This window comes from Desmodus rotundus, chromosome 1 (assembly GCF_022682495.2).
Source record: "Desmodus rotundus isolate HL8 chromosome 1, HLdesRot8A.1, whole genome shotgun sequence".
NCBI classification, from domain to species: Eukaryota; Metazoa; Chordata; class Mammalia; order Chiroptera; family Phyllostomidae; genus Desmodus; species Desmodus rotundus.
Window position 1 is genome coordinate 32,545,056 of NC_071387.1, and position 27,804 is coordinate 32,572,859.

General features: G+C 42.0%; 2 protein-coding genes across 10 annotated transcripts in view; one reads left to right on the top strand and one right to left on the bottom strand.

The window, feature by feature from the left end:
• KIF24 (kinesin family member 24) overlaps positions 1–2,338 on the top strand; it is an 83,288-nt gene extending 80,950 nt beyond the window's left edge. For both annotated transcript variants that reach the window (XM_024560222.4, XM_045195137.3), the window contains 2 exons: positions 348–441; positions 965–2,338. In XM_024560222.4, coding sequence (XP_024415990.2) covers positions 348–441; positions 965–1,105 — 235 coding nt within the window. In that variant the 3' untranslated portion in view covers positions 1,106–2,338. The remainder of the gene's footprint in view (positions 1–347; positions 442–964) is intronic.
• Positions 2,339–3,314: 976 nt separating this feature from the next.
• The window catches only part of UBAP1 (ubiquitin associated protein 1), a 61,097-nt gene continuing 36,607 nt past the window's right edge, over positions 3,315–27,804 (bottom strand). For 3 of the 8 annotated variants that reach the window (XM_024560035.3, XM_045195140.2, XM_045195138.3), the window contains 5 exons: positions 17,048–17,172; positions 11,377–12,312; positions 5,597–5,779; positions 4,777–4,878; positions 3,330–4,217 (listed from right to left, as the gene is read on the bottom strand). In XM_024560035.3, coding sequence (XP_024415803.1) covers positions 4,077–4,217; positions 4,777–4,878; positions 5,597–5,779; positions 11,377–12,312; positions 17,048–17,172 — 1,487 coding nt within the window. In that variant the 3' untranslated portion in view covers positions 3,330–4,076. Of the gene's footprint in view, positions 4,218–4,776; positions 4,879–5,596; positions 5,780–11,376; positions 12,313–17,047; positions 17,270–27,804 lie in introns of those variants that run through there. The other 5 variants (XM_024560038.3, XM_045195141.2, XM_045195142.2 and 2 more) reach the window with 3 other exon arrangements.

The window sequence follows — 27,804 nt, forward strand, 5'->3', positions numbered from 1 at the left end:
GACCCTCTTCCTCCTAGGCAGCAGGCTCTACTTTGTGCCAAGAATGACAGCTACAGTTGGAACAGTCTTGAGCCTTTTTGCAGAGAAGCTGTGGGGAGCTCTGGGGAGCTAGGGGATAGCTCCAGAGACCCTGTCTCTCCTGGCATCTCACTGGTATTCCCTACTGCCTTGACAAGTCCAGAGAAGAAAAGGTGAGGGAGGGAGGTGGGGTGAGCTGGTCCTGGTCAAAGCCCTGACTACGTGGGGTAAAGCCAGCTCCTGCCTTGGACATGGGGCCCAGTTCTAGAAAGCTGCCCAGGCGAGATGGGAAGCCCAGAGGCTCACAGCATCCCTTATGATGTTCCCAGGCAGGTGGTCATCCAAGCACACCAGGAACAGTTGGATGAAATGGCCAAGCTGGGCTTCAAGGAAGAGACCCTGATGAACCAACTGGCTCCTAATGTAAGTGGCGTTGGCTGGATACCCAGGGGCTTTTGAGAATTAGCCTATAGCCAGTTTGATGGTCAACTTTGTTTGCGGTTAGCTGTGGGGTAAGGGTCTGCTGTCACACTCTACCCGTTGTTGAAGCCTTGGGCCTCCTCCTGCCACTCCTCTGGAATAGCTCGAGGGAGCGCAGGGACAGGCAGGATAATGGTACTATACTCCCTATTCTCAGGCTAAAATGTTTCCAGCCTCTATCCTTCACCATTCGGCCCTCCTACTGGCTTACTAGGGCCCCTCCTATGATAGTAACAGTGAGCCACATGCAGACCAGAAGTACTTCTATGAAAGTAACCCCTACCCTGAAAAACACCTCTCTAACGTGTCTCCAGTGCAGAGAAGTGGGCCCCACCCTGTGCCATAGTGACTACCTTGCAGGTTTTCCACCTGGAGGGGCCTGGGCTCTGAAATCTTCCTGCAAGAAAAAAGCAGATCAGGGAGAGTACGAGCAACAGCACCATTTGTCCTTTGTTTCCTATCTCAGGATTTTGAAGACTTTGTCACTCAGTTGGATGAAATCATGGTTCTGAAGTCCAAGTGCATCCAGAGTCTGAGGAACCAGCTGCAGCTATACCTGGCCTGCCACGGGCTATCTGAAGCCCCTGAGAAGACAGTGGTGTCTTAGAGCAAGATCCAGTGTGGGGTAGTGGGACAGCTCAAGAGCCTGTGCTGGTTCTCAGGGCCTGGAGGGGCCTCTGCCAGGTCATCCTGCAGATACCAGAACCCGTTCGCTAGTCCTGTCATGCCAGCCACACACGGCCTCGACTGGGCCCCAGCCCCTCTCTCAGGGACAAGCCTCTATCCCTCAGTTCCAAATAAGCACAGGAGTATCTTAATGTGCCCCTCCCTTTTATTTGGGGCTGAAAGGGAATTTGTCTTACTAACCACTTGTCTGTAGAAGGCACAGTTGGGTCCAACAATAACCCTGTAGATGTTTCTGAATTTGAAATTAAGAGTATGGGTAGTCAGTGGTAACCTAGAGGCCAGAGGTCACAAGCTGGGGAAGATAACGTGCTGAGCCCAGGAGCTTTATCAGGTGAACTCTGTGCCTGTCGTCAGGACTCAGCCAAAAAACTAAAACATTGGTGATGGTGGTGCAGGGGCAGGGTGAGCTCTGCCCCACTGTTTGGGGCTTTAGGTTAGCTTCTGAAATGGAAAATGAATAAACCTCAACTTGCTGTGTGTTTAACAGCAGATGTGAGCCAGGCTTTATGCTTTCAGTTCTCTTCCCTTCCTACAATCCAATTCTTTCTCCATGTCTGCCTTGTGCTGGGGTGATCAGGCTTTTACAGGCCCCAATAGTCCTCATACTCCTGTGGCAATTCCTGGCTCCTGTCTCAACTCCTCACCCACCACACCCATGCATGGAATAGCTGAGGCAGCGCTTCTCAGACAAGTCTGCCCCCTAGCCTCACCTGCATCCAGAATCACGCTGGTCCACTCCTCAAGAGTCTGTTCAGTATCTTGGCATCGAGTGTTCTAGTCAATAGTCTGAGACTCTGAAGCAGAATTTTTACACACACATCTTAATTTTTCTGCTTGCTGTCTATCTTTTTAGCAGGAAGAAGCTAAGACAAGAAATACAAAGTGGCCTCCAGGTAGCCTACTGTCTTATTTACCAAGGCCACCTGGATCGAATTGAGATTCACGTGTCACTGCCTGGCCCTGAGGCCCATTATGGTGTGAAACTTTAATTTCCTACAGGTAAAGAATAACTTTTTAAAGTTTTAAAAGGAGGACTTAAAGGCCAGGAGAGGGATTAACTGACTGAAAACTGCAGCCTGCTTACTACCCTTTGTCAACTTTTGTCAGCCTCTGGCCATGCCTGATTTGACCACGAGAGGGCAGCCTATTTCCACCTTGGTGCTTCCCTACACTCATCTTTCAACTTCTCTGTATGCTTGAAAATCCTAATAAAACATGGGAAAATTCATTGCCATAATTTAGATGGCAATTGTAGGACTTTTTATTCCCCTAAACAAACAAACAAACAAGCAAACAAACAAGCAAGCACATAACAGAGTCCTGAACTGCATCGGGAGGAGAGAATTGTTCACCAGCCCCAAACCAGAGGTCTAACTCCATTTTTCTACATTGCGGCCGTTATGTCACAGATCTCAGAAGTTTCTTATTGAATTACATCCAGCGAACACTTATGGAGCACCTACTGTGTGCAAGGCATGGTATGGAGAAAATTCTGGCAACAGATAAACTGCATTTTGTAGACATTTCGACATAGAGGGACACCAATTTAATTGCTGAGGTTTGAATTATGGTTGTAATATTCATATATTAAACCCAAATGGAATATATAAATCCAAGGCCCTTGATTCTTAGTTGAGTACTATTTCCATGACATCACCCTCTACAGATAAAATAATTATACCAGAGCCAGACAATAAGGTGAAGGGGTGTTAACAGATTTATAGACAATACAGAGAGAGTGGGATTAAAATGCAAAAGCCAAATTCCTCAGCTTGGCATTCAAGGACCTCCCTGATCTGCTTCCAGTCCCAGGATAATAGAAAGTCATGCTTCAGCCCAATTGAAATACCTGATATTGTCCCAGTACTCCAAGTCCTCCCACTTCCCTATATTCGTTCATCATGTCCCTTCTGCCTGGAAGGCCCTCCCTGCCATCTCTGCCTTACCAAAGTCCATTTTAACCTTCGAACTGTAGCTCTAATGTCAGTTCTTCCACAAAGTCTTGTACATAATTGGCATTAGATAAATACTTGTTAAATTAACATGTGAGTTAATGAACATATGCTATGTCTACAAATATGGCAGCAGGGGAAAAAAAGCAAGAGAAAAAAAGCAAGCAAAAGAAAACATGGCCTCTGAAAACTTGGCCTGTTTCTCTCAAACTTGATACTCTGGGAAGGGGCCAATGATTTCTTAATGTGACAACTGTTTCGTAGAGCAGGGGGTCTCTCAATCCTGGTAGCAGAGATTTATGGCCCAAACCAAGCCAAAAGAAACAGGCTAGGTCGGAGAAGCATGGTAACTGCCTGGCAGAAGAGACAAACTCAGGGCCCCATGGGGAAAAGGGCATTCTTCGCACCTCAGTTACATTGCAGAACCAGTGTAACACTAGAGACTGTTAAAAAGGAGAAAAAATTAAAACCCTGGAAGAACCTTTCAATTGCACTCAACCTGGATTAGAGTTCAGTCCACCAGTGCAGGGGAGAGAAGCATCCGGCCCCAGAGCAGCACTGAGTATGGCCTTCCCAGCCCTTCTCCCCGACTCCTTTTGGCAGCCAGGCCAGGTTTCAGCTGAGGGCATACAGACCCCAGAAAAACCAGAGAAGTCTCTCCGGAGGGCCAAGGTGGGAAGGACACTTCTCAAAATACAAACACATTTAATACGGAAGGAGCCAGGACAGTTCTGAAGGCATTCACACGCCCAAATCTTCCCCACTTTCTCCCCAGCTCAGAGCCTAGGCTCATAGAGACTGGCAAACACAGTCTCCACACCTGACCTTCCTCCCCCAAAAGAAAATCTGGAAGTGTGCCCCTTCCCCTTCCCCACAGGTGGGCTCTCCGGGGCCTCCTGCAGGGGTGGTTCCGTGGCAGGGCGTAGGCTGGGCCTGGTCTCAGCTGGCTCCAGCCCGAGCCATGAGGTCTTCCAAAGCATTCTCCTGGTCATTGTTGTGTAATAGCAGAACTTCCTTAATGTCTTTCAGTTCAAAGCCCATTTCCTTAAATTTGCTCATTAACTGAAGAAACTCCATCATCTAAGGGACAGAAGAGAGTACAGATTAAAGAAAGGGGTCTGGCTGCACAGCTGAATGGGGAAATACACGTGTAGGGGGATGCTTGGGGGAGACTGCATCCTTTGCCAGAGCCTCCTGAGCCTCTCTGAGGTCCCCTAACAAGCAGAAGAGGGCTGTGGAGCAAGGTGGGACAGGATGATGTCACAGCCTCAAATCTTGCTAACCTTTGTTTCAGCCCCATCACCCACATCCACACTTCCACCCTGGCAGGATACTGGACTCAGAAACGGCTGCTGTCCAGGCAACAGGATAGGCAGTGACTAACAGTCTTCCCAGTCATCCAAAAGTATGGCTTTTTGCCCAGGTCTTTTCCCCGCCCCCTTCTTTGGGATTCTAGATTGTCTCTGACCCAACGTTTCACCTGAGCCAAACACACCTAAAGTAGCCAAACACCCATCTACACTGGGAAGACTCTGTGCTTCAACTGCCTCTGCCTGCAGTCACTGGTAGGGAAAGGGGGTTGTGGGCCAGTGGGAACCTTCCATTCCAGGGGGTTCTCATCAAGCATGAAGGTTCCTACCTTTTCCTCTGAACACTGGTGCATTTCCAGAGCCTCCTCCACTAGAAGAGGATCGAAGCCCTTCTCACAGAGCTGTCCATGTACAAAGAGATAGTCGAGAATCTAAAAAAGAAACCAAGTCTAAGTACCTACTGCCACTCCTGTTTCCCGAGAGTCTTACACAAACCAGCAAGTGTGACGTCTGCTCCCCACCCTGGCTCTTAGATCCTAGACAGGACTTGATTTTGTGCCTTGAACTCTATCCAACACAGCAGGACCTCAGTGACTATCTGCTGAACAGAGAGGCACACCCTCCTGAACATGACTAGCCACTTTTCAAAGGTGTTCCTGTCACACTGACGCATATCTCCCAGAACACTAACTACAGCCTGTGCAGGATATTCCTCTATGAAACAGCTCAAACCAGAAAATGCTCTTAAGGTTTAGGACGCCAGTACCCTATTTTGAAACTCCCTGGGCAATCATGACAAGATAAACATTTCTGGAAGAAATCTGATTACACCTCAACCCCAGGGTGCACTTGCAGGAGGGGCAGAGAAGGGGGGTAGTTGGATAATAGTCCAACAGTTTCAATACTCCCAAGGCTTTCCAGAGCCTTGGTTCCAGAGCAGCCCCACAACAGAAACACTGCTGCTGAGGCTGCTGGTTTCCCCAACAAAGTGCCCTGAGTCCCCCCAAACTCACAGGAACAGACAATGGTGCTGTGTGTCTGAGGGGCTCTAGGGTAGAGGCAGGACACTACTTCAGTTCCAGAGGGCTGGGACCTCTCTGGCTGACCACATACCTCTCCCCACCCGGCCAACCACACACACACACTCACCTGCTCAATATTCTCTCCTTTCTTCTTCATGGCTCTCAGGACACACTCATACGAGTAGCCCATGTTGACCACTGTCTCCACACACTGCCGCTCACTGGGGGACAGTGTCTGCAGTTCAGAATAAGCCTGGGGACAGCTGGGAGTGTTGGGCACTTGTGACACTGAGAAATTAGGAGGTGTAACCTGGTGGTAGAGAAATAAGAGGATCAAGGCAAGAAGAAAGACACAGGCCCCAGAAGACATGTCACTGAAATGACCCAGTCTACGGGCTTGCCATTCCTGACACTAATCAAACCACTAGTCAAGCAGTCTGCCTGGGAGGAAGGGCCAGGGTGCTGGCCAGACATCCTGAAGGGGAATGAAGAGGGGTAGGGGAGCTCCAGCTGAGGGAGGGAAAAGCTGGGAAAACATCTCCACGTGTGGCTGTCCTCTGCCCTCAGCCCACCTTGTGGAATGAGAAAGCATCACAAGAGCCACATGCCCTTCCATGGCCTGATCCCCTGGACTTGAGTTGAAGTTCTGCCCACGGGACTGAAGCCCAAGGTGGCTGCTATTTCTCTCCAGGGCTCCATACCCCTTTCCTAGGCTGTGTCTCAGGAGAGTCCTGAAGGGATCATTTACCTCAAAAACCCCAAACTCTGGAGCTGTGTCCCCCAATGTCTCTATCCTCACTTCTATCATTGGGCTGGGCAAACTGTGAGCGCTTATTCCCACACACGTACTCCACCTTCGCCCCACACCATGTACTGTGCTTCGATTCCCTGCTACTGCTGTCCTACAAAGCCAGGACTAAAGGACCATTAGCCACACCAGGCTGTGCCCTCAAGGACTGTGATGTGTACTCCAGGGCCCTACCTCTACTGCACTGGTACAGGCAGCCTGATCTCAGGCACCCAACCTTTTAACCCCAGTCTGATGGGTGGACAGAGTCCCATGATTAACTCCTCCCATCACTTCTGATAATGACTCAGGCCCAAGGCATGAAGGCCAAAGGACCAAAGTACAGCTTGGCCCAGCTCCCAGGAGCCAGGAAAAATGTTTCAACAAAATTTTCTTTATTTCCTTTTTTTTTATGGGGGAGGGATGGTAGGGTTAGGAGACAGAGAGGCAGGGAGCCCGCTGTCACAGAAGCAAGTTCAAAATTACATAGCTAAAACTCAAAGTCGGCTAAGAAAAGCCAAAAAGACTACAGGCCTCAAAATGCACTGCTTCCACTTAGCCATCTAACCCACAGTAACAGGCTCAGCCATTAGGTTACAGGAGTCACATCAATCTGGCCACTTTGCAGGCCCCAAGAGCATCTGTCTGTCTCTCTCTCCAGGCACAGAGCCTTGCATGGGCTCAAGAACACCTACAGCAAATAACATTTTGGTCACACTGGTAGCACAGTACTTTTCACATCAAACTATGTTAACAGGAGCTCTGACTCCTGGGGGCCTAGCTTTGCGCTTGGCACTTAGAGGGCTCTGATCAACGGGTGTTGAAAAGTGGGGGACTATTAGGATTTCAAAGGGGCAATTTTACTTAACACAGCGCTGATCCTCCCTCCCCAAAGCCCACTAAAGTAATGTGAAAACTATTAACCTTTAAGGTCAAAGAAAAAGAGGGAACAGTAGGGGAAATATATTACAATGAAATTTCAGAACATGGAATGCTAAAGGAGGCATGGTAACTGACAGAAGCAATGAAATTATAAGAGACAGTCCACCAGCCCCTCCAGAGACAGGTTCAGTGTTTGGAAGCACCAGGTACTGTTGGGATAAGGCAAGACCACAAAAGAGTGCTCAAAGCAGGAAAACCCTCGGGCAACACCTTTCCCACCCACCTTCACCCCTCTACAGGAGGCAGAAGGTTTAGTCTCTAGAAAATGCAAACCGGGCACCAAAAAGGAGATAAAACACCAGGCATAGCACACAGCAGAGAGAGATAAAAACCAAAATGGGTATAAAAAGTCTTTACCAGCCTTACCCAACCTTTCTTAGCTCTCAAGCAGAATTCTCTGGAGAAACTATAACCGTATAGACCTTCACATGCTGACATTTTGCAGAGCTCCCCTCAACGCCCACTAACCTTCAACTTACAGTGCAGTTTAATGATCAGCAAGCACAGCCCAACACATACATTCCCCCCTTTTTGTTTTAGTGCTCACTCTTAAACATGAATAGAAAGCCAAGCCACCAACATGAAATACCAAAACAGAGTAGACAAAGCACTTGGAAATTTAAAATATGATAGAGTAAAATTTTTATTTAAAAGGTTGTGAGATTTTTAAAAAGGTTATAAGAGAGTCAAGGAAATATCCCCAAGAGCTAGGAAATAGTAAAAGATAGCAAATCAGAAAAACAGTCAAGGAGAGCCAACACCCAGGTTATAGGAATTCCAGAAAATAGTATCAAAGACATTTCACCCTCCACCCCACAAAAATCCTAGATTTTAAAACTGAGCCTGATTGAGCCTTAGTTTGAAAGGATCCAGGAAGGCCTCACACAATGAATGAACAAGGCCCATCATTGGTAAAATTTCAAATCTCCAGAAAGGAAGCAAAGAATCCCAAAACTTAGGGGAGTCAGGGCAGGAAGAACAACTCAGGATGGCACAGGAATGTGGAATACTAGAAACCAGTGGAGCTTATACTTCAGTAAAAAAAAAAAAAAAATTTAAAGGGAGCAATGTCTTGAAAATTCCTAAAGGAAAATGATCTTCAAATAAGAAATCTAGATATCGCCAAGCTATTACTCACACATGATGGTAAAATGAAGACATTTTTGTCTTCATGTGTGGACTCAAAAACGGAAGGGTTAACTGATATATTTAAATGGGAAAATTATCATTAAGCCTTTGATAGGTCTTTTGGAGCATATGAAGGTCTTTTGGAGCATTTGAATAAAATTAGAAATAAATATAAAGAGACTATGCAGCATTTTTAAATAGGGTAGTTTATGAGAAAGGAAAAGCCACACAAAAAGTAATCACAGTATACTATCTGAACGTGGCAATATATATTTACCAATCATAGTAATGTGAGTAAATAGCACTAATTAACCCAAAATCTGTGATATAAATATGATGGAGGATCGGGAAGAAGGTGGAGGACAGGCCACTGTAAGAGCTAAATCCTCAGCAACTATTAAAGTACAAAACTGTCTAAAATGGATGAATTTAGAAAAAGCTATATAAGCATTTTATTTAGAAACAGATAAATACCAGCAGAAATAGCTTAAAGTGCCTGAATAATGGGAAGCAAAAGAGCTGCAGACAGGTGAGGCAGGGAGCTACTGTTTTTCAATATAAGCCTTTTAAATACTACTGGCTTTCATTCAAATATACTTGTATTACTTTGATAAACATAAGTTCATTTAAAAAATCTAGAGATAGAGAACTTTGTAAGTATTAAAGCAGTGACAATATAAGAAATGATCAACAGATTCAAACATTGGATGCTAAGAGATTCTGTATGTCAAAAACTTTAAAATACAAGTAAAAAGAAAATAGGCACTTTTTTTATGCTTAGTGGCCACAATTAATAAACTGAGAACTCAGAAGTGTAAAGGAAAAGGCAGAAATATTTTGCTGAAGTAACTATCTAAAAAGAGGTATGTATCCACACCTGGAGGAAGAGAACCTAATGGTGGAATGAGCCTCACCTGTGAACACAGCCAGGCCCCCTGAACGGTTGGGGGATGACGGGAAGAGACACTGGCTAGAACTGGGTCAGGCGGTTTTATGTTGGATGCAGAATAAGGGTACATTACAAGACTGTTCTCTCAAGATGATCCCATGGAGTTCTCAAGTTCTAAGATTAGTTTATGTAGAAACTAAAACATGAAAATATGAAAAGAAAGAACCAAACACTGGACCTAAAATAGCCAATAAGAACCAAATTCCAGGAATACCTCCCCAGGAGCTTCTCAGTAAAGGGTATGTACTGCCCAGCTGACCACACCACCACTCCCTGGCCTCAAGTCACTAACTATCCTGGAGGGAAGAGCTTCTCTCACTGGGAAAGGTTCTCACTGTGGGTTTCAAAACCTCACACAGAGAGAGAGAGCCAAGATGGAAACCAGGCTTTTGTCCCCTAAGGCTAAGGGTCAAGACTTCCTTAGAATACCTGAACTCCGGCTCTACCTCTATCTGCCCCTCGAGGGCAGGAAGTCCCCAAGCCAGCAAGAAACAGGCCCCCTCTCACCCTAAAATGAATGGATCCAAAAGAAATTTCACAATCAGGTGGGTCAAAGACTGATGAGTGTTCTGGTGTGAGAAGGTCCTCTGTCATTAGTTCATCTAAGTGGTTACTATTGTGGCGGGGGGGGGGGGGGGGGCGGTTTGAGGATCCCTAATCTTTCCCAGAGTGCTTTTAATTTCTCTAAAAGTATATGAGTCAGGAAGAATTAGGATGAAGCCTACTCCTAGGACATAACACTAGAGTTTTACGTACTCTGTCGAGTTGATCTGGGCCAAGGCCAATGGAAGTTTACAAGCAGCAGCAAGCTCTGACATCGGAAGCTCTGACATCGGAAGCACCGACACAGAGACGATCACTTAGCAACGACGCTATCACTGAGCCCTTACACTGGCTATCAGGAGGCCAAGGCTCATCCTTCCACCAACAGCAGGTGTGTTGCGGTCTCTGGCAGATATCCCACCAATACACCCAGCCTCCTCTCTAGCTCTAAATACAGTCCTTAATAGGCCATCATTTAAAAAATCTGTGGACTGGTTAGCAAAGGGTTCTTGGGCTTACATGGTATCTATCCTAGAGAGCAAGAATGTATCACTCTGCTGCTGAACCAACTGCAAGAGCTAAGGCTACACTGTCATGAAGTGACCCCACTGCATATGCAACTTTTGCGTGTGTGACAAAACTGGATTTTCTAAGATGACACAAGGTAACTTTTTTATCAACACTAAATCTGAATTCCTACCTTCCCTTCCTCTCTTTCTCTTTGGAGAAAACTGCAAAACTCTTAGTAGAGAGGGGGAAAAAGGAATTGCAGGATTAAAATCATGTTTAAAAGTGACAAATTTTTACGTTTTAATTGGATTTCCAATACAGATTATCTCTCAGGGACTAAGACGCCACCCAGTCTGAAGAGACCACCCCAAATTAGCTGAAGCATGGTACACACAAAGAACCGAACTTCGGGGCAGCATGAGGGGAGAGGGAGGCAGGGAGAAGATATACGGAGTACCAAGGTACCTTAAAAAAATAAATAAATAGAGGTAATAGGAAAAAGTCTCACACACACACACACACACACACACACACACACACGACATGCAGCACAGAAAAACTGATTAGGCAAGAAAACACCATTCACATGACATACTATCTTTTCAAAGGAAAAGACTAAAGGACACGGGCAGAAACAGGCCCACATTAACCACACAGGTGCAGACCTAATACTACTCGTCCTCCGGAAAAATCCAGAGTGCATACACTTATATATAAGCACGGTTAATTGGGCCGTGCCCATCTTGCCCTAAACCTTGAAAAAAAGAATGTGACAGTGGCAACTGCTAGGTAGAATTTAGAAATCTTTGGAGCTTTAATTTAGGGGGATTTTATTTTTTTAAAGATTTTATTTATTTATTTATTTTTAGAGAGAGGGAAAGGGAGAAAGAGAGGGAGAGAAACCTCAATGTGTGGCTGCCTCTGTGAACCCCCAACTGAAGACCTGGCCTGCAACCCAGGCATGTGCCCTGACTTGGGATCAAACCGGTGACCCAGTCCACTGAGCCACACCAGCCAGGGCTAATTTAGGGGTATTTTAAAGGCTTACCGTGGGACCTGTATTTGGAGGTGATGATTCTTCTGTGCACACAGACAAGACAGAGAAGGAAGGCATCTGGGAAATCATGTCAGAAGGGGTCAAGGTTGGCACCTCTGTGCCACTGTCCAAGTTCAAAGCTGAAAGCCCAAGAGTATGATGCCCATTGAGCTCGCTGGCACTGCTTTGGGTGGAAGGCTTTAGGGAATTCTGAAATGTGCCACTGCGGAGGCAGGATGTGCTATGGAAAGTGCTTGCCAGCTTGGCAGTCTTCTGATTGCTGTCATCAGAGTCAAGTTTGGGGAAGGACAGGGATTTGATATTGCTCACTGCAGGAATGGGGGGGAGGGACACTTTGGAAGACAGCGACATCTTTTCACAGTTGCCCAACTGTGGTAAGGTTATAAAGCCATTGGGTTTGTGAAGAGGCTTGAAATCTAGCGTTGCCCGCTCTAGGGATGCCAGGACCTCTTCATCCTGTAACACAGACCCAGAGCCTCCTCTGGGCAAGTTATTATCCAATAACTGAGCCACAATGGGTCCAGTGGTTCCAGTCAGAATGTTTCTCAGCTCTTCCTTCTCATCAATAGTTTTTAACTCGAGATTATCAAATGGATCTTCTTCACACTCAAAGTCAGCAGGATTGAAATCTGCCTTTGTGTGGGGTGGGCTGAGAACTTTCTGTTTCGTGGCACTGCTGCTGACCCGAGTTGGGGTGAGGATGCTGTTGTGCTGTAAAGTGGCAAGGATGGGGTTAATAGGAGGTGGCATTGCAGCTGGACTGTGAGTCTTGGAGAAGCTCATTTTGCTATCGCCTTCTGGCCCACTCTTAGAATTCACTTTAGCTTCTGCTTCCTCAGCCATGCGCTCTGCTTCCCGCTGGGCATCTTGGATTTTCTTAATATCTTCAGCCCACTCAATGGTCTTCTTTTCCAAGGAGAAGTCATACTGAAAAGATATATCAGAGAAAGGAGGTGTGAACCCAGGTGGCTGCCCCTCCCCAGTGCAACCCCACCGAATTCACTTCCCTACTCAGCACAAGAGGAGAACTGGGCAAGGCTGCATATAAGGTGTATTGGATGACCAGGCTTCCTAATCAGAGGATTTAAGCAAACTATGCTCCCAGGTTACTTCTAGAAATTAACTAAAAAGCGCTCCCACCACCTCTAATCCTATGCACCAGGCCAAATGTTACCTAGCCATCTCCCTTGCTTCTCTCCCCTCAAGCCATTTCCTTCCCTAGAATTCACTGGTAGCCCAAAGCTTCATAAAGCTTCCCTGATGGCCTATTCCTTCCTTCTAACTCTTATAAAGCATGTCTTTACCATCTGATGCAGAGCTTAGCTTTAATCTTTCCCTAAACACTTCCCCAACAATATCATAGGCCTCTTGTGCGCAGCAAACTGGGCTTTAGGCCTTAAGGTCTCTCATCTAGCACAAAGCCCTAACAGATCCTGTGCTCGTTAATAACAGCTCCGAACATTTAAGGAGCACTTACAAAGTACCATGTGTGATTTGAAGCACAGAAGCACAGTTATGTAACAGCTCTACAGATTTTCTCAACAACCCTTTAAAATAGGTACTGTTATCTTTCAATATCTAACAATATCTAACAATAGATATTATCTTTCCCAAGATAAGAAAAGCTATTAAGTGGTAGAGCCTGGACTTGAACCCAGACAGTCTGACTAAAAATTCTATGCTTCTTCAACCACTATGAAATTGTAACAAACAGACTGTACTCTAAATGCAGGAAAACTGCTTATTAAGAAATCCAGATATATTCAAATTAAGATTTTACAGAGCAAACTGCATAAGGATTTACTTTGTAGTTCCTTAACAACACCTTTAAGTATAGCTCAATTTATAAAAATTGCACTTGCACACTCAAACAAATACACCTATTAGATAAAATGAAATTCACCTAGAGATAGGAGAAAACGAAACCTTTGGTGTTCACCCTAACGCATCAGAGCTAATCCATGTCTTGTGTGCACGTTCAAGGTTGGAGACACATTAAAAGTAAAAAAGAGAGGTAAAGGAGGGAAAAGAGATACAGAGTTAGAGGAAATATAACAAAGTACCTCTAGTCATCCCCAAGACTTTCAGCTTCAAACAACACAAGAGAAAACTGGAAATAAACCTTTCATGTTCCTTTATACCCGAGCCAGCTTTTAGGCCTCAGAAAGACACCTAGAGAATTAGTGTGCTTCCCTTCCACCACTAACAGCACAGTGAGAAACAGCACTCAGGCAAAGACTGCTGCTTCTAACTGTGGCAGAAATCCAATTTTGCAACTGTTTCCTCCACCAAAAACTGAGGCTGTGAACAACTTTTCTGCTGCCTGTAAACACAGGTCTCTGATATTTTACTCCCAAGAACATTGGAAATTTCTTTCCTCTTTAATAAAACCATTACTGAGCTTTTTTGGTTTTTAATTACTAACATAATGTAGAATACATGGGACATACAAAAATACAGGGAAAAATAGCAGAAAATTACAGTAAAAAAAATAAAAGAATGTGGTTTGAGTGTACAATAGATAATAACAGCTAAAAATATGGAGTACCAGGAACCAGAGTAAGCACTGTAAGTATATTACTTTACTTAATCCTTATAACAACCCTTAAAGCTAATTATCCCCCATTTTACAGATGAGGAAATGGAAGCTTGGAGAGTTCCAGCATTGTGCACAAGATTGCACAGCTAAATATATGGCAGTTCTAGCCCATGAATGAGTGACAGCAGAATCCATTCTAAACTTTGACACTAAAGGCCACGCCCCACTACTGTGGCTAATACCACCACATTTTTAATGAAGCTTTCTGGACCCTGGGTGCAAGGGTTATGCATGTTTTTTAATTGGCTCCCTCTGATGACTTTTCAGCTGAAAAACTGAGCTTGTACTACCATGCAAGGGCAAATATGACAAAATTACAGGAAGCTTCAAGCTAGCATTCTATAGCTCTAGGTCTGACTATTCTCTGCACAGGGAGGGATGTAGCACCAATACCACAGCCAAATTCCCCATGGAGACCCCAGGCAGTTAAAGTTTAAGGCTAATCTGAGAACAAATTAGAGAACAAAAAAATTTCAGCTGGCCCACACAGGAATAGAACTTGGAACCTTGACCTCCCCTTTTGTTATTAGTGGGGGCTGTGACTGTAGTGAGTACTGATCAAATAAATAGAAAATTCCCAGCATTCAAAACAAGTTTTCTGCACTGGCTGGCGTGGCTCAGTTGGGCGTTGTCCCACAAACCGAAAGGTCACTGGTGTGATTCTCAGTCAGGACACATGCCTGGGTTGTGGGTTTGGTCCCAGTTCAGGGTGCGTACAGAAGACAACCAGTCAATGTTTCTCTCACACAGATGTTTCTATCACTCTCTTTCCTCCTCCCTTCCCCTCTCTCTAAAAACAAAAATTTCAATTTAAATTTTAAAAAAAATTTAAATAAACAAGTTTTCTGAATGGATCAATGAAGCGGTGGACATTATGAGAACTGATGAAAGAAGACAGAGACGTTTTTGTCATATTGCTAATAGTATCCTGTACAGAGAGGTGTTCCCTGAATATTTGTTGTTGCCAACAAAAAAGTCACCAGGCAAACAAAACAAGGTAAAACTTTGTAAGAGAAATCTATACTTTTCTAGTCCAATAAAGTCTCCATACACAAAAGAAATATCAACCAATTCAGCATTCAAAAATATATAAGCTACTCAACATCGTTAGTAATTGGGGAAATGTACACCAAAACCACAGTAAGAGACTACTGCACACCCACAAGCATGTGTATAACCAAAAAGACAGATAACAACAAGAGCTGACAAGGATGTGGAGAAACTGGAGTCCTCATGCAGTGTTCCAGTTTATAAAATAATGCAGCCATGCCCTGGCCATTATGGCTCACTTGGCTGGAGCACTGTCCGGTAGACCAAAGGTCACGGGTTCAATTCCTACCCAGGTTGTAGGTTTGATCCTTGGTCCTGTGTGAACGAGAAGACAACCAATCGATGTTTCCCTCTCACATCAATGTTCCTCCCTCTCTCCTCTCTCTCCCTCTCTCTCTAAAAGCAATGAAAAAATGTCCTCCAGTGAGGATAAAGTAATAATAATAATAATAATAATAATGATAATGACAATAATGCAGCCACTTTGGAAGAGTCTGGCAATTCCTCAAAAGGTTACAGCGACCATATGACCTAGCAATTCTGAAAATGGAAAGCACACGTCCACACAAAACCCTGTACACAAATGTTCAAAGTAGCATTATTGCTAATAGTCAAAAAGTGGAAACCACCAAAATATCCATCAACTGAAGAATAAGCAAAACATGGTATTATCAATACAATGGAACGTTATTCAGCTATAAAAATAAATGAAATACTAATATTTCATTCATACACTATGAATACACCTTGAAAACATTATGCTAGGTGAAATAAGACAGTTACAAAAGGCTCTATGTTGTATTATTTCATTTCTGTATGTCTAGAATAGGCAAATTTATAGAGACAGAAAGTACATTTAGTGTTTGCCAAGGTCTGAGGGAGAAGGGAAAATAGGGAGTGACTTCTATGGGCACTGCGTTTCTTTTGGGGGCCATGAAAATGTTCTAGAATTAGATCATAATGATGGTTACACAGCTTTGGATATACTAAAAACCACTTATTTACACACCTCAAAAGGGTGAATTTTATGGTATGTCAATTATATCTTAATAAATGTTATTTTCAAAAATGTAACTAAAATATTTCCACTATGATTGCTCATGCATGTAGACTGAAAGATATGACAAAGAATACTTTTCAGAATAACATGCTGATGCCTTAGTAAATCCTTCAGAAACAAAACAACTTTGACAGAAGGCATATTTTTTAAAAATCTTAAGTCACAGGAAGAAGTCTGTTCTGTGTTTGCACCTGACTCCTCTAAACTGTAAGCTCCTTGAGGACAGTGATTAAAGCATTCACCTCTACCCTCAGCCTAGCAGAGCACCACTCAACAGCAAGCATTCATGAAATGTGCACTGGAGGAAGAAAGCAAGTCACAAAACACAGGGCGATTGCTGCTTTCAAGAAGGAATTCTATGTACACATTTATATTAACTGGGCTTTGAAGATGAGATGGTTGAGAAAGAAGCTTTTGAGGAGATGGCATTTCTAGAAGAGTAACAGCTGTTAGTACGGTGAGAAAGAGAAAAAATATTCCAAGTGGAAATAACAGCTCATGAGAAGAAGTATGGTATAGACAGGTAATATACACAGTATATTCAACAAATTGCTAGTCACCTGGTTTGTAGGGAACATGGATGGACGGGAAGGTAAAAGGAAGAGACCGCAGAGAGAAAAATATTATCTAACTTGAGTGACTAAGATAATGAGGCTATTAACAAAGAAAAGGAAAAGAGGTGAACAAGGAAGTCAGATAGGCAATGGGGATTTGTTTCAGACAAAGCACAGAATCCCAGGAATTTAACAGATTATACAAGATCTGTAATTGATACACAAACGTGTGTGTTTGTGTGTGTGCTCGCGAGAGAGAGACAATGTGAGCCAAGCACTAAAAGCTATAAGAAATACAAATAAGAGATATGAGAATTTTTTTTCTATTTTACTATAAATCAAATTCTCACTTATTAAACTTTTAAATGCACTAAACTTTAACTAAAAATCACCACTTACCTGTACTTCTCTGACAACCTGCAAACAATCAGGCAAGGAGAAGCCAATAGGTAGACCAACTTTAGCTGGTGTTTTGAATTTGTCTCCTATCTTAAATGGGACATCATCAAGGTAACTGAAAGTCCCTACAATCAAAAATAAAGTAGAAAATATCAGCAAAAATCTTATTATTTGTTTTGCTATAAGCTTATATCTAGGATACAACATTAATTTATGCTATCCTAAGACTAGAAGTTCCTTCTGTGACTCCTTACCTTCTCCTGACCCCTAGGTCTCTAAGGAAGAATTCCTATTTGATTGTATTAGGGTTTATTTTCAATTATACTTAATGTAAAAGCCAAAGTACTCATAGTGACCTAAAAAGCCTCCCCGATGCTCACAACCTCTCTGCCCTCAACGCCTAATAGTTGCCTCCTAGCTCACGGACTAAGTCACAGTGATTCTCTGTTCTTCAACCTTGATCTAGGTCAAAAATTCTGCCCTGGCTGCTCTCTCATTCTGGGGTGTTCTTCCCTCAGATATTCATGTGACTTATTCCATTACACCTTTCAAGTCTGCCCAAATGTCACTTTCTCAGTGAGGTGTGCCCTGACCACTCTACTTAAAATTACTGCTACCCCACCCTTAGCTCAATACTCCCATGTTACCATCTATCTTTCCCCCCATAACACTTACTACCCTCTAACATACTGTCTCTCTTGCCCAATGGAATGTCAGCTCCTTGTAGGCAAATATTTAAGATGATTTTATTCACTGATGTAGTCTCAAAACCTACAACAGTGCCTGGCACATATTGGGAATTTAGTAACTACTTCTTAATTGATGACAGAATCTCCACAAAAGAATCTCCTTGATTAGGATTTTTCTACATTAGTAGGAATCACTTCTTAATATAAAGAATCACTCTAGATTTTTTGTTTTTAAGACTACATTCTGGACTACATTCTACATTTTAAGAAGCACAGCACTTATAAAAGAAAAGAAAACCAAACAAGGCCATGGGAATCAGAATAGGACTATCAAGAGAACACAATTAGCCTGACCAGTGTGGCTCAGTTGGCTGGGCATCGTTCCACAAAGCACAAGGTTGCCAGTTCAATTTCCGGTCAGAGCACAGGCCCGGGTTGCAGGCTCAGTCCCCATTTGAGGCAGGACCGAGAGGCAACTGATCAGTGTTTCCCTCTCACATCGATGTTCCTCTCCCTCTCTTTCTCTCTCCCCCCTCTCTAAAAATTAATAAATAAAATCCTTTTTAAAAAAAGATGAAACTGCTTTATCTCCCTGAAGGTTATGTGGTCTGCCTATCATAGTGGGATAACACAGAAAAACCAGGACACCATCACAGATTGATAAGGTCAGACAAAATGAGAGTGGCTCTGATAGCTAAACGCTCCCAACTGGACCATGGTTTCTTTTCTGGACCAGGTTTGTGGCTAACTTATTGGCGGATCATCACAGGCAATAAAACATAATTGATAAAATGAATTTTGTTTTTTCAATATTAGTTACTAAAATAAGGCTTGTTTCTGGACCTCATGCTACTGTATCTTCTTGAGTACTCATAGACAAAGTAAGACAATTATACCTCTTCCAGGAAGATGAATTCTCTCCCTCCTAAAAACTCTTTAGATTTGGCCCTGGTTGGTTTGGCTCAGTGGACTGGGCGCCGCCTGAAAACCTAAAGGTCGCTGGTTTGAGTGCCAGTCAAGGCACATGCCTAGGTTGCAGGCTGGGTCCCCAGTTAGGGGCATATGAGAGACAACTGATTGATGTTTCTCTCCCTCTCCCTCCTTCCCCTCTCTCTCTGAAAATAATAAACAAAATCTTTAAAACTCTATTGATTTAAAGACCTATCAAGGTCATGATACATTTGCAATCCTGTCATCATTCCCAATTCTGATGTAGATATTGCTGATATACCTGAAACCCTCCATCAGGAAGAAGACCCTTGCTCCTACCCTAGCCAGAATCAAAACATTTTTAACTATTTCTAACTCAGCTTGCAAGTTAAAATCCATAACTGTTCAATTTAATAATTTTTCTGGAGCATAACCAAAATTATTAACACTACAGAAAATTTCCAAGTTGGTCATACCTTTGTAAGTACTATTTTCTTAGCTGGCAATGCCCATCCCAGTCCCACTCTTACTACTAGATCAATAATTTTTAGCTCTCTAAGAATTAACTTAAGAGCACCTCCCTTCTCAATCTCAGAACTCCTAGTTCATACCACCACCTCAGGTCTTACCACTCTGTGTTGTTAATAGTTTGTTTCCTTGTATTCCCCCCAGAGACGATAAGTGTGAATTTGAGTGCTCCTGAATCAGGGATAAATGCTTCATATCTACATCCACGAAGTTCAGTATAATGTCTGGCAGATGAGATTTTCTCAGTAAGTAAAGAATAAAGAAGACATGGTCTTATACTTCTTTCATATTTAACTGTCACCCCCACACTAACTCACATTCAATTAGTATTTATTAAAATTCAAATGGCAAGGCTAGTTATGAAAATGTTTTAATAAGAGTACTCATGCAAGACACAAGCACATTCCTAAGATTCTGGACAAAGTCACAAAAATATAACAGATTCCCCCCGAAAAAACAAATCAAGTACCATCCCGGTCTGCAAACAAAACTAAGTGTTGGTTACAACACTAAAACACTGTGCCACTTATAAAATACTTTATGTTATAGAGATTAAAAACAAAGCTCTTTTTAATTTTAAAGAATTTTTATCCAACTGTCTTCCATGAAAAAGGGTGCTCAAATGTTCCTGAAAGTTAGATTCTAACTTTGGCTTGTACCCTGATTAGATGGAAACAAAGTTGAAATTAGCATTGTCTAAGAAGCATTGGAAAGAATACAATCAAGTTAATCACAAAATTAAGTTTTTTGTTTAAGAAAAATTTAAGTATACATTTGAAGAAAGTTAATTATATGATATACACATATTACAAAAAAAATCCTATCCAAATAACACAAGCATGTATGATATACAAGTAAATCTATCCACATTAATACTAACAAAATGTTCTTAAATAAAGGGTTCTATTATATGGTAATAGAGAGTTGTGGATCGGGGGAACTATATACCAAAAAGTACTAAAGAACCTAAGTTGATTGAGAATACCCTTCAAGAATGGTGTTCACTTTCCTTGCCTACCTTTAAGTTAGGACATGCTAACAGTATTATATCCACTGATGACTTAATATTCTATAAATGGAACTAGGCCCTAGCTTAGGGACAGACAAGATCAAGTAGCACCAATTACAGATATCTGCTTTAAAAAGGCATTTTTATTTCACTTACAAAGCCAATGCCAAGGTGATTTAGCACATTCTCTAACCTTCCCTTAGTTCTTTAAACTTTCTCAACAGGGATTGAGCAATTTTATGATTACTGGGAGGACAGGACAGAAATAAAAAGCAAAAGAAATCTAAAGAGATGGTAACAGGACACTTCCAGTCAAGATGGTGGCACAGGCAAATACGGCTTGGTTCCTTGCACAACCACATCAAAATTATAGCTAAACTACAGAACCACCATCACACAGAACTATCAGAAATCAAGTTAAATGGAATCTGGCAACGACAGAATTAAAGAAACCACATTCATCCGGACTGGTAGGAGGGGTAGAGATGCAGAACAGGCTGGTCCCACATCCATGTGTAGTGGATAAAAATTCAGGAGAAATATATCAGGAGAAAGGGGTCCCAGCCCTATAACAGGGCCCACAACCAAGGGCTCCAGTGCCAGGAAGGTAAGCCCCCATAACTTCTGGCTGCAAAAACAGGTGGGAATTGAGTCAGTGGAAGAAACTTCTGGAGTTCCAAGCAGTTCCTCTTAAAGAATCCACACCTGGACTTACTCAGACTCACTCCCTCTGAGCTTCAGCAAAGGAGTAGCAGTTTGAAAGGCATCCCTGGTATACAGGGAGGAACTGAAGTGTCTGGTCAAGCAAAAGCTGGGGATAGCTTTCTCCCAGGCAGAAAGGCTGGAAGAGGCCATTGTCCCTTTTCTGAAGCCTCCCCCAACAGAGCCAGCAGACTGGTGCCATATCTGAGACTCCATCAATCTGGCTAATACTGTTGGCCCACCCTGGAGATCCCCTAAGGTACCATCCACCCAACTTATAGCTGTTAACAGTGGCTTTTCCATATGAATGGCTGGTGGTGGCTCATGCTTCTCAACTTCCTAAATCCTTTCAAACAAGCAACAGCTGGCCTCAGTGACCTGCCCCCCCACTCCCCAGTCCTCTCCTATTGAGGAAGGCCACTTACCTATTGCTAAGTGGCCCCAGGCATGGCACTAGCAGAAGCCAGCCTAGATTCACAGCTTGGCTTCACCTGGAAATCTCCAAGCCCAGGACAAGTAGCAGCCATCTCGAACTGCTTTACAGCTTAGGCAGGGTGGCCCTGGGTAAAACACAGGTAGGGGCTAACCTTGGCCTGCACCACCTGGGAAACTCCACGGCCTGCACACCAGTGGACAGCTACAGACCACATCAGAGCACCACCACCCTGCCCCAGCACAGCTGATCTTCCACAGAGGGCAGAGGTTGGCGATCAGTGGTCACAGCCAGTCCTTGCAGCTGACTGGCCTGAGGAAATCCCTCCCTTTGACCTTCCAACAGCAACCAAGACTCAACTACAAGAGGAGGGTATACTTAGCCCATATGAAGGGCACACCTCGAGTACCCTGCTTGGGTGATAGGGAAGGCTGTGCCACTGGACCCTACAGGACACCTACTCCATTAGGCCACACTACCAAGACACAGAGTCAAAGCAGCTCTACCTAATACATAGAAACAAACACAGGGAGGCTGCCAAAATGAAGAGACAAAGAAGCATGGGCCAAATGAAAGAACAGATCAAAACTCCAGAAAAGAACTAAACAAAAGGAGATAAGCAATCTATCACATGCAGAGTTCAAAACACTGGTTATAAGGATGCTTAAGGAACTTACTGAGGACCTCAACAGCATAAAAAAGATCCAGTCGGAAACGAAGGGTACACTAACTGAAATAAAGAACAATTTAAGGGAAACAACAGTAGAGTGGATGAAGCTGAGAATCAAATCAACAATTTGGAACAAAAGGAATCAAAAACAACCAATAAAGAACAAGAAGAAGAAAAATCCCTCCAAACCAGGACAGTATAAGCAGCATGTGGGACAACTTCAAGTGTTCCAACATTCGCATCACAGGGGTGCCAGAAGGAGAAGAAAAACAGCAAGAAATTGGAGATCTATTTGAGAAAATAATGAAGGGAAACTTCCCTAATTAGGTGAAGAACCTAGACATGCAAGTCCAGGGAGCACAGAGAGATCCAAGCAAGATGAATGCAAAGAGGCCCACTCCAAGACACAGCATAATTAAAATGCCAAAAGTTGTTGATAAAGAATCTTAAAAGCAGCAAGAGAAAAGCAGTTAGTTGCCTAGAGGGGAGTTCCCATAAGACTTTCAGATTTCTCAAAAGAAACTTTGCAGGCTAAAAGGGATTGGCAAGAAATATTCAAAGTCATGAAAAGCAGGGACCAACAGCCAAGATTGCTCTATGCAGCAAAGCTAATCACTTAGAATCAAAGGGCAGATAAAGTGCTTCCCAGACAAGAGAAATCTAAAAAAGTTCATCATCACCAAACCATTATTATACAAAATGTTAAAGGTACTTATTTAAGAAAAAGAAGATCAAAACTATGAACAATAAAATGGCAAAAAAATACATATCTATCAACATTTGATTCTAAAAAACAAACTAAGCAAACAAGAAAAACAGAGACAGACTCATGGATACAGACAGCATTTCAATGGTTGCCAGATGGTAGGGGGTGGAGTGGGGGAATGGGTGAAGAGGTGAGGGTATTAAGAAGTATAAATAGGGAGTTACAGAATAGTCATGGGAATGTAAAGTACAGTATAAGAAATGGAGTAGCCAAAAAACTTATACACATGACCCACAAACATGAACAATGGTGTGGGGATTGCCTGAGGAAGGGGGGGGAGGTGAGTGAAGGGTGTCAAAAGGGGAAAAATTGGGACAACTGTAATAGCATAATCAATATAATATAACTTAAAAAAAAAGTAAAGAGAAGGAAAGAAAAAAAGGAATCTTTTGAATAATGGACAAAGACTACCTTAAGTACAATTAATCACAATGCTATGATCATTAAAAAGAATTCTTTGGGGGGGGGGTGGAGGGATGGGGAGAAAAAGCACACAACTGTAACTGAATAACAATAAAAAATTAAAATTAAAAACAAAGAATTTTTTTTTGGAAATATAATCATGCCTTAGAAACTATTCATTTTTACTCAATATATCAGACTATCTATTTAAATATATCAGTTTATCTTATTTTTCAATATACTTTATGTTTTAAATGTATTTAATAAAAACTCCACACATGGACAGATACTTTGTTTCAGTCTTAGTTACTGAAAATCTTTCTAAAATGTCTGGGCCCATTTTCCTAAGTTCTATTTAGAAAAAGAAAGCACATCTCTGATGACCTGTGGCTGTGTAGTTTGAAGTCAGGCTCTGCACATCACTTTGCATTATGCCATCGAAACAGACAGGGTTGCGTGTGTAATGACTCATCATAAATTCTAGGAAGGCTTCATTCTGTTCTCTTTCTTTCCAGATTGCTAATATGCTTATGATCTTGTGAACTACTTGTTTTACTGGAAAAAAAGGTGCAATTCCATGTAAGAGAGAAATTTCTAATAGAAGGTAGGAAAATAATTTGCTTAATTCAGGTTTTACTGTTCATTCAAATGTATCCAAACAGGTTTTTGAAAAAGAACAGAACAGATCAAAGTTAAAATTATGTAAAAAACTGAATTCCATAATTGGATATCACTACACCTTAAAGCCTAAACCAGGTAACACTTGCAAAATTAGACAGGTAGGTAGGTAGACAGACAGACACACACACAAAATTACACAGAGATCTGTTATAGAATGTGAAGTAGGAAGAAAATGCTATGCATACCCTAGTAACAAAAACAAGCCAGATAACCTACAAAATGAGCTTTTTAATATACAATGTAATTAAAATACACTGGATTAAAAATAAGATACAGAGAAGAAAATGTGTTCCATCAAAAGGGGGACCAGTCATCAGACCCTAATATAGGGATGGCTAAGAAATTTAAATAATTAGAGAGTTTTAAAATAACTACAATAAATATGTTAAAGGATCAAATGGAAAAGGTGAACATGTGTGAGAAGACAGAGAATTTCAACAGAGATGGAAATATAAAGAGACAACTGGAAATGCTAGAACTGCAAAATGCAGTATTAGAGAAGAAAATTTTGATAGTTCATAAGCCAGGCTATGCACTCACTAATCCAGAGATAATACTCAGCAGAGGAAAAAATCAGAGAACTTGAAGTTAGGTCAAAAAAAATTAACTGAATGGAAACACCAAGAAAGAAGTGGGGAAAAAATGAAACCGAACCTTAAGAGATCTCTGGAACGTTATCAAACAACCTAACACACACGTAATAACTGGAGTTTCAAGAGGATAAGAGAGAGACAATGGGCCAGAAGAAATGTGGTAAGAGATAGTGGCTACAAGTTTTCCAAAAGTGATTTAAAAAGACATTAACCCACAGATTCCAGAAGTTTAGCTTACTCCAAGCAGAATAAATACATAGAAAACCACACCAAGGCACAACACAGTCAAATGCTGAAAACAAAAAGTACAGAGAAAATCCTGAAAGAAGAGCAACAGCATACTACATACAGGAGAACAATGATTAAATGATTGCCAACTTCTCTTTGTAACTCTTTAAAGCATTAACAGATCAGCATTGAAAACATTTTCTATAATATGAAATACCCTTTTCTATCACTCAGCAGAAAAAGTATTTCAATATCTTAGTAGAAAGTAAACCAAGAACAAAATGCACCTCTCCAGAAGTTAGCTAAATGGTCATAAATAGGACAGCTTGGCCTTTCAAAGGAGGGAGTTTATTTTTATTAAGTTGGGTTATAGAGACATATTTTCCTCAATTAAAATCTCAAGGCATTAGGTATTATTTTTTCAGGTATTAAAATACTAATTACTATTTGTTTGTTGAAATATTTTTTAAAAAAGAGAAGCATTTTTTAGAATCCTTTAAAAGTCACTTCTGGGAAATAACTTTTTTTCTTAGATGAAATAAGTGGCTAATTAGTTAAAAACTAAAGAGGACTGACATTTTAAAGAACCAAAATCCAAGAGAGGCCTGCTTTAAACTACCCGGACTATATGATGCACTGGACCATAAGACGCACCTAGGTTTTAGAGGAGGAAAATAGGAAAAAAAATTTTGAAGCAAAAAATGTGGTCCTGCTCCTGCGACCCTGCTCCACCGCTGCCACAGCACCTGTCCCCCAAGAGCCAGGTAAGCTACACTCGGACTATATGACGCACCCCCCTTTTCCTCCCAAATTTGGGGGGTGCATCGTATAGTCTGAAAAATACAGTACATCAAGGGTCTGTAATGAACATAAAGATAATATATTTAAAGGTCTTTGAAAAGTAACTGTTTATACCTCTCATTCTGTTATTTAGGAATATATGGTTATTAATTACAATGGAAGAAATTCAATCTCAGTTGGAAAAAATAAACTTGAAGGTCAATCAAATGGAGGCATAAGACAGAAGAGCACAAGATCTAATTAGCCCAAATACTAAATAGGAAAAAAGCATTTTCATGAGAGCAGTTAACTCCTTGTCCCAAGTACCCTAGAAGACTTACACACAACATACACTCTCCCTCTCTCTCTAACCCCCAATGGACCAGTCAGAGAATATCTAATTTAGGGGAGTACTCTAAATTTTGACCAGATACTCCCTTGACCACAAGAGACAACTCTAGCTATATGATGTTAGCCACTTAAGCTGAAAGATCCAATAGCAAGAAGCACCATAACTGGGGTGCCCATTTTTGGCCCCATGTACTCTACACAAGTAGGCCAAAGAGCAAGTCTACATAACAGAAGAATTAAAATGGAGCACAACCACAGAGCAAAGCAGCGAGAAAAGTCTTTTTAACTTCCTAAGTGATAGAAGGAGTAGTAGCCTTAATTTCCTGGCTTTCTAGTTTCAGCCTTATAGAGCCAGGCTGAACTTGATTCCCTGCACTCAGATGCCAACAAGATTGCCTTTTAATTATTCTCCACCTCTTACCTTTAGTTTATATTTCTTAAACTACATGATATCTAAAAATGAGATTTTTAATATAAAATCCCAACAGAAGTTACCTAAAACTCAAACAGGAGCTCAGCAAATTAAATCATAAGAAGCTCAGCAAATTAAATTAAAGAAAGCAAAAATCTTTTCCCAAATTTTACTCAGGTAGAATAACTCATCCAACAAAAAAAATTTTACATTAGGAAATAGAGAAAGGTGTAAAAAAGCCTTTATTGATGAGATAACTTCAGAATTATAATCTCTCTAAATTGGTTAACTGAAACACAGAACCTAGGGTCCAACTTATTTTCACTTCAATCAATCAAAAAGAGTTCCCTAAGGTTCGAGATAGAAAGTTTGTCTTTTGAAATAGGATTCTAAGTTTAAATTTTTCATTTTTGCTATTTTCTCTCACTGGGTCTTTTTTGTGTTCTTGGCTGTCTTCTCTTTTCCCCTGGAAAAGGGATCCAGAGGCAACTTCAAATCTACCTCTTTTACTATCATTTGAATACAATCATGGGTAGCTTAATAACAGGGACATATTCTGAGAAATGCACCAGTAGGTGATTTCATCCCTGTACGAACATCACAGAGTGCACTCACACAAACCTAGCCCACTGCAAGTAGAGGCTACACGGTACAGCCTGACTGCTCCTGGACCGTAAGCCTGTTACTGCACTGAATACTGTAGGCAATGGTAGGTAGCACAATGGTAAGTATCTAGATGTAGAAAAGGTACAATAAAAATATGGTATAAAAGATAGAAAATGATATACCTGTATAGGGCACTTACCATGAATGGAGTTTGTGGGACTGGAAGTTGCTCTGGGTGAGTCAATGAGTGAATAGTGAGTCAATGTAAAGGCCTAGGACATTACTGTAGAATTTATAAACACTGTACACTTAGGCTGCACTTTCTTAAAATGTATTCTTTCTTCAATCATAAACTGTTTACTTTTTAAAACTTTTTTGTTAAAAACTAAGACAGAAACACACAATTGCCCAGGCCTACACAGGGTCAGGAACCGTCAATGTCACTGTCTTCCACCTCCACAGTTTGTCCCTCTGGAGGACCTTCAGGGGCAATAGCACACATGGAGCTGTCATCTCTGACAGTGACAATGCCGACTTCTGGAACACCTCCTGAAGGGCCTGGCTCAGGCTCTGCTTGAGGGGTGTCACTCTTTTCAGAAATATGTCCATGTGGCTTTGCTTGGTTTGATTCTTTTTTCCATCACAGATTTGCTCCTAAGCAGATAATGCACCATAAACATTCCTGTTAATGAAAACCTTGCAGTGTTGGAGTCTATGTTCTCAACTTTTTAGAAGCTCATAAAGGTCTGTAAAAGCTTCTTTTTTAAAAACCTCAACTGAGGACATTTTTTCATTGCTTTTAGAGAAAGGGAGAGATAGAAACATCAATTGGTTTAGCACCGGGTTCCCCATGAACATGTGGTGGGCGAGGGGATGGTCGCCTTTCCAGTTGCACCCCCGGGCTGACTTTCAATAGATCACAGCAAGGAGAAACATCAATTGGTTGTCTTTTCATACATGCCCCGATGGGGGATCAA